This window comes from Carcharodon carcharias, chromosome 17, assembly GCF_017639515.1.
Source record: "Carcharodon carcharias isolate sCarCar2 chromosome 17, sCarCar2.pri, whole genome shotgun sequence".
NCBI lineage: Eukaryota > Metazoa > Chordata > Chondrichthyes > Lamniformes > Lamnidae > Carcharodon > Carcharodon carcharias.
In genome coordinates this window covers 108966440-108972439 of record NC_054483.1, presented here as the reverse complement: position 1 = coordinate 108972439, position 6000 = coordinate 108966440, and the positions used below count along the sequence as shown (strand labels likewise).

Here is a 6000-nt window from a genome sequence, read left to right as displayed (position 1 = left end):
TAGATAGAGTGGACAGGATAAAATTGTTTCCCTTGTTGGAGAATTCTAGAACCAGAGGACATAGATTCAAGATAAGTGGCAGAAGGTGTAGGGGGGAGCAAAGGGAAGAACTTTTTTTATGCAGAGGTTAGTGGGTGTCTGGAATTTGCTGCCCAGGTTGGTGGTGGTAGAGGCAGAAACTCTAAACTCTTTTTAAAAAGTACCTGGATCTGCACCTAAAGTGCTGTAATCTGCAGGGCTATGGGCCGGGTGCAGGAAGGTGGGGATTAGAAAGGGCACCTGGATGTCCTCGGGCTGGCATGGACAAGATGGGCCCGAATGGCCTCCTTCTGCGCTGAAACTTTTCTATGGATGGAGTAGTTGGCTAGGGAATAGAGTTTGCCACCGGCACTGGCCGTGACGACTTCAACCTTGGCCAAACTTAGCTGGAGGAAAATTCTGCTCACCCACAACCGAAACAGCAGCAAAATCAGGGGTGGTGGAAGGGGAAAAGTGATGTCGCGGTATAGCTGGGTGTTGTCAGCGTTCAGTCATTCAGCATAATCAACTCAACACTTGCTCTGTGCTTTGAATGCTATTTGGTAGGCCAGCCTCTTACACCACCATTTCGCACGAAGCTTCAATTATTATTATTTTTTAAATGCAATTTTGCGGGAGGCGCCACACACAATACGTTGCGTGAAATTGCAATATTGCACTTGAAAAAAAATGTGTTTTCGCGGAGAGGGAGGGGATGTAACGACCCATTCCCTCCGCTAGTCGGGCAGGTTGTGTAGCGGAGCCGGGGCACTGGCGGCGGCGGCTGTTGTTGCTGTTGAGCCCCGGGTACAGCGAGCGCTGGGATGATGCGGAATGCGGAGCGATATGCTGTCAGTCAGAGACCTCTACAGACTGCTGGGCTTACCCAGAGGTGAGTGCCTTCAACCCCCACCCTACCCCACCCCACCCAGCCCAGCCTCCGCTGTTTCTTTCTGAATACTTTGTACGGAAACCGGCCGCCCTTAAGCCCCATTGAGAGACTTTCCATCAGTTGGAAATTGACAATTGAGGGCCTGGGATTGACAATAAAAGTTAACTTTGTTGAAAGTTTTGAAGTCCCGTCCCACCCCTCCTCCCCTCCAGCAATGCTCGCACTCTAAATGCTGGAAATGATTTTGAAATGCCTAATGAGCTGCTAAGCGAATATTTAAGGAAGTTATATTAGCTGAAGGTTTTATTTTTACTTAGCCTTTTTTTTTAAAAAAAAACTAAGTGTGCGCCATTGTTGAGTTTTTTAAAAAAAAATATAGAAAATGCAGTGCCTTCCGAACAGTAAATGCGTTTCCTACGCGTGTGTTTCCTCTCCGAATTATTTTAAGCGACCAAGGGTGTGTTTAAGGGCATTGGTCCTAATTTAAGATATGCATTGTTCCAGCCAGTCTCAGTAAAATTCTCTATGTCTAATAAGTGATTTTCCTGGGCAATAATTATTGGCCTCTGGACAAAGATGGCAGCTGATCTGTGCACAGCAAGATCCCCGGGGATGAGATGACTGACTTGATCTGTAGTGGTGTTTATTGGTTAAGAGGACCAGTGTTGTCCTGGACACTCCCTGTTCTTGATACGGTGCTTTGGAATCTCTAGTGCATGCAGTTGTTTCATCTGAAAGATGGTGGCTTTGGCAGCCTCATTCTAACATTGGGAAGTCAGTCTCAATCATGTGCTCAGGACTTTGGAGTGGGTTTCAAACCTACAGCCTTTTGAGCGAGGCTGAAGGAATGTCCTGTACTTTAGTAATAGAACAGGCAATGCTCCCAATTTCTGTTGGACCTCCCCTAGAAAAACAGGGCATTTGATTCGTTGCCAGTTTTCTCTCCTCTCTCCTTTAGCTTCAGCTACCTAGGCTTTCAGCCGTGGAATCCCCTCCTCTCTTGTTTCCTTTTAAGACATTCCTTAAAACCTACCACTCTTGCCAAGCCTTTGGTCATCTTTCCTCATGTGGTTCAGTGTCATATTTTGTTAATGTTCCTGTGAAGGTTATATTACAATGTTAAGGAAAGTTGTTGTACCAGAGAATACACAGATTAAGTAGTAGATGTAAGGCTCACTGGATTGAGATGTTAATATCTTTGAATAATCCAAGCTATTCAGTGTAAACGTGTGGACTCCACAGGAGGCCCGGTTCTGACACACGATGTTGCGTGTCTTCGAGTACGCCCAATGTGCCAACACAGTGTGGTTCTGGGATATTGAGTCTTTAACCTTAGCTTTGTTCTGATTATACCTTGAAATGATTGTGATGGTATGTTTGTGACTGGTTATGTCTCAGTCTGGGTTCAACAAGGAGATTGATCTGTGTCTATGGCAGTGTACAGCTATGTGAAAGGTGGCAGTGCTTCAAGGAGCAGTTTCACATTGAGAGTTAATGTAGGATCACACCTTTGTTCCTTTGATATGGGGGAGGCGGTGATATGGTGGTATTGTCACTGGATCGGTTTGACCCGGATTCAAATCCCACCACAGCATATGGTGAAATTTGAATTCAATAAAAATCTGGAATGAAAAGTCTGATGATGACCATGAGGTGAATTTTCCAGTTGGCGGGCGGGCGAACAGGAAGCGGGTGTCATGGGCACGGGCAAAGCTGATCGGTGCCCGCGATCGGCTGCGCACTGCCGGTAGTGCTCAGCGCCACCTGTGCGGGCGGGCGGGAGAGGAGGGAGAGTCGGGGCCTGAGCGCAGCCATCTCCCCGAGGCACAGAGCTTTTGAAACCTTTTTAATAAATAAAGTAAATAGTTATTTAAACGTGTCCCATCATGTGTCACGTGAGCTGGGACGTGTTTGGAAAATTTATTCAATTTTTTTTAAAAAAAACCTTCAGAAGGCCTCACCCCGCCCGTGGATGAGGTTTCCTGAAAAACGCGAAGGCCGCTTGGGCTCTTCGCCTGCCCAGCAACCTTCAGGTTGGACGGGCAGCGTTGTTAATACGGTTCATCACTTTGTTAATGGCCGTAATAGGCCATTGACCGTTTGGCGGGTGAGCAGCTGACTCTGGCGTGCGCCCACCCAACGAAAGGTCAAAATGACGCGCGGTGACCTTGGGACTCAGGCCCGACGTCATCTCGAGTCATTTTATGTGTCAGTGTGCTGGGCAATATTCTGGCCCATAAAACTATTGCCGATTGTTGTGAAAACCCATTTTCCCTTTTAGGGAAGGAAGCTTGCCGTCCTTACCTGGTCTGGCCTACCTGTGACTCCAGACCCCACAGCAATGACTCTTAAAATGTCCTCTAAACAAGGGCAATTAGGGATGGGCATTAAATGTTGGCCTAGCCAATGATGCTAACAGCCCATGAACGAATTAAAAAAAAACTCTTCCCAAGCCCATCCACATCTCTGCTTCTCTCTCTCTCCCAAAAATAACCTCCAAAATTAATCCTTTTAACCAATCTGAGAGTCATCCATCCAAACAGTATCACTGTGGTTTAACATTTTTTTTTGACCTATTTACTTTTTCCTTCTCTTCTCCCCTTTCCTTCCCTTGTGATGCAACTAGGGACGTTTTGCATGTTAACGCCACTATATAAATGCAAGTTGATTTTAGGGAAGGTAGATATTGAAACTACATTGACTGTTCCTCCTTCTGAAACTTCACACCAGCTGACGTGAAACCATTTTTGTCCACGAATGTGCCAAGTCTAACTGGCTCCTATCTAAGGAACTAGTTTAAAATTTGCCCCAAACTCATTTCGCAAGAAACCAATTTTTGTCAGGAGGGACTTACCATGTCAGTTTTGATTACCTTATGAACTGTCTCTGTCCACCCTCGCTCTCCAAAACTCCTTGAATCATACCCGTCATCCTGAAGGCACTTATTGTGGCACAACTTCACTTTAGTTCAGTCTACAGATCCATGCTACCTCCAAACGAATCGCTCTCTAAAGCCATGCCATAAACTCTCAAGCACAGGGAATTACTTGAGAGGACCACAAGTAGACAGATTACCATGTCCCCCAATCAGCAACTAAGAGTAAGAAAATTGCTTCACTCCTCGCTGGCCACTTGAATATGATGGAGATTCAAGCACATTGGTTCAGGACAATTAGTGTAGAACTCTCCCTGGGATGAAAAGCCTCTTTGACTATATTTAACTGAAATGCAGGTAGAGAAGAATGTATGGAATTGTTGGAGTGAATATTCTATGTTGTAATTTTTGCAGTCATGGTAAGTTACTGAGACAACCTGTGTTTATACAGTGCCTTTAATGTCACAAGGTGCTTCACAGGAACATTATAAAACAAAGTATGGCATTGAGCCACATAAGGAGATGGGCCAAACGACCAAAAGCCTGACTAAAGAGGTAATTTTTAAGGACCATCTTAAAAGGGGAAAGAGAGGCAGAGAGGTGTAGGGAGGGAATCCCAGAGCTTGGGGCCTGGACCACTGAAGGCACGGCCACCAAAAAGGAATCAAATAAGAGAAGAATAATTTTCAATCACATTCTCCTGAGCATTAAAGAGGCACCATGTTTCTAAACATGGAGGGAGATTGGCCACATGCTGTTTACATTGCAGTGATGGTTTCATGCTTCAGTTTTGATTACACAAGTTGCAGCATTCTTAAGGCAGGTGAATTGTCATATGAATTTTTCCTGTCTACCATCTGCCTTGAGAAGTAAATTTAACTTAATCAGGAGGCGGGTAATCGTCATTAGAATGGGAGCAGCGAATCCACTTTTGTGTAACGTTGGGATGGGGCAGAGAGCGAGAGACAGACACAGTGAGACCTGGACTCTGTGCTGTTGGCCACTTCATTCAGCTTCAGCCAATTACTTGCCCTAAATTTGTTGTTGATGCATTTGGTGAACATTGAGACTGTTTGTTTGGTAAACTTGCTATCAATAAAGATAGTATCTCTTTTGAAGTAGCTCACCATTGTTATAAAAGATTGTTCCCTCCGAGACACCCTGCTCCACTCCTCCATCACCCCCTACACCTCAACCCCCTCCCATGGCACCTTCCCATGCAACCGCAGAAGGTGCAACACCTGCCCCTTTAATTCCCCTCTCCTCACCGTCCAAGGGCCCAAACACTCCTTTCAAGTGAAGCAGCATTTCACTTGCACTTCCCTCAATTTAGTCTACTGCATTCGCTGCTCCCAATGCGGTTTCCTCTACATTGGAGAAACCAAACGCAGACTGGGTGACCGCTTTGCAGAACACATGCGGTCTGTCCGCAAGCATTACCCAGACCTCCCTGTCGCTTGCCATTTCAACACTCCACCCTGCTCTCATGCCCACAAGTCCATCCTTGGCCTACTGCATTGTTCCAGTGAAGCTTAACGCAAACTGGAGGAACAGCACCTCATCTTCCAATTAGGCACTTTACAGCCTTTTGGACTGAATATTGAGTTCAACAATTTTAGATCATGAACTCTCTCCTCCATCCCCACCCCTTTTCCGGACCCCCTTTTTTCCAATAATTTATGTAGATTTTTCTTTTCCCACCTATTTCCGTTATTTTTAAATGTATTTCCATCCATTGTTTTATCTCTACCTTTTAGCCTATTTCGATCCCTTCCCTTCACCCCACCCCACCCCTACTAGGGCTATCTGTACCTTGCTCGTCCTGCTTTCTACCCTTAATGTCACCTATTAGCACATTCCTTTCGATAATATCACCACCTTCAACACCTCTTTGTGCTTTTGTCTGTGACATCTTTTGGTTATCTCCACCTACCACTGGCCCTCCATCCAGTTCTACCTGTTCCCCCCCCCCCCCCCCCACCCGAAACCAGCTTATATTTCACACCTCTTCTAATTTTCCTTAGTTCTGTTGAATAGTCATATGGACTCGAAACGTTAACTGTGTTCCTCTCTGCAGATGCTGCCAGACCTGCTGAGTTTTTCCAGGTATTTTTATTTTTGTTATTGTTATAAATGGGTTGGGAGTGTTTTTAAAATGTGCTGCTTGTTACGTGGCATACGAATGTTCCACTTGTGGAATGTTTTACTCGTGTGT

The 6000-nt window shown here is 45.5% G+C and overlaps 1 protein-coding gene across 3 annotated transcripts in view; it reads left to right on the top strand.

Moving 5' to 3' along the window:
• Positions 1–768: 768 nt before the first annotated feature.
• zgc:123010 (uncharacterized protein LOC641500 homolog) overlaps positions 769–6000 on the top strand; it is a 204531-nt gene continuing 199299 nt past the window's right edge. For all 3 annotated transcript variants that reach the window (XR_005945696.1, XM_041210199.1, XM_041210198.1), the window contains exon 1: positions 769–910. Coding sequence is in view for 2 of the 3 variants with exons in the window: in XM_041210198.1 (XP_041066132.1) it covers positions 843–910 (68 nt within the window). In the remaining variant the exon portion in view is untranslated. The remainder of the gene's footprint in view (positions 911–6000) is intronic.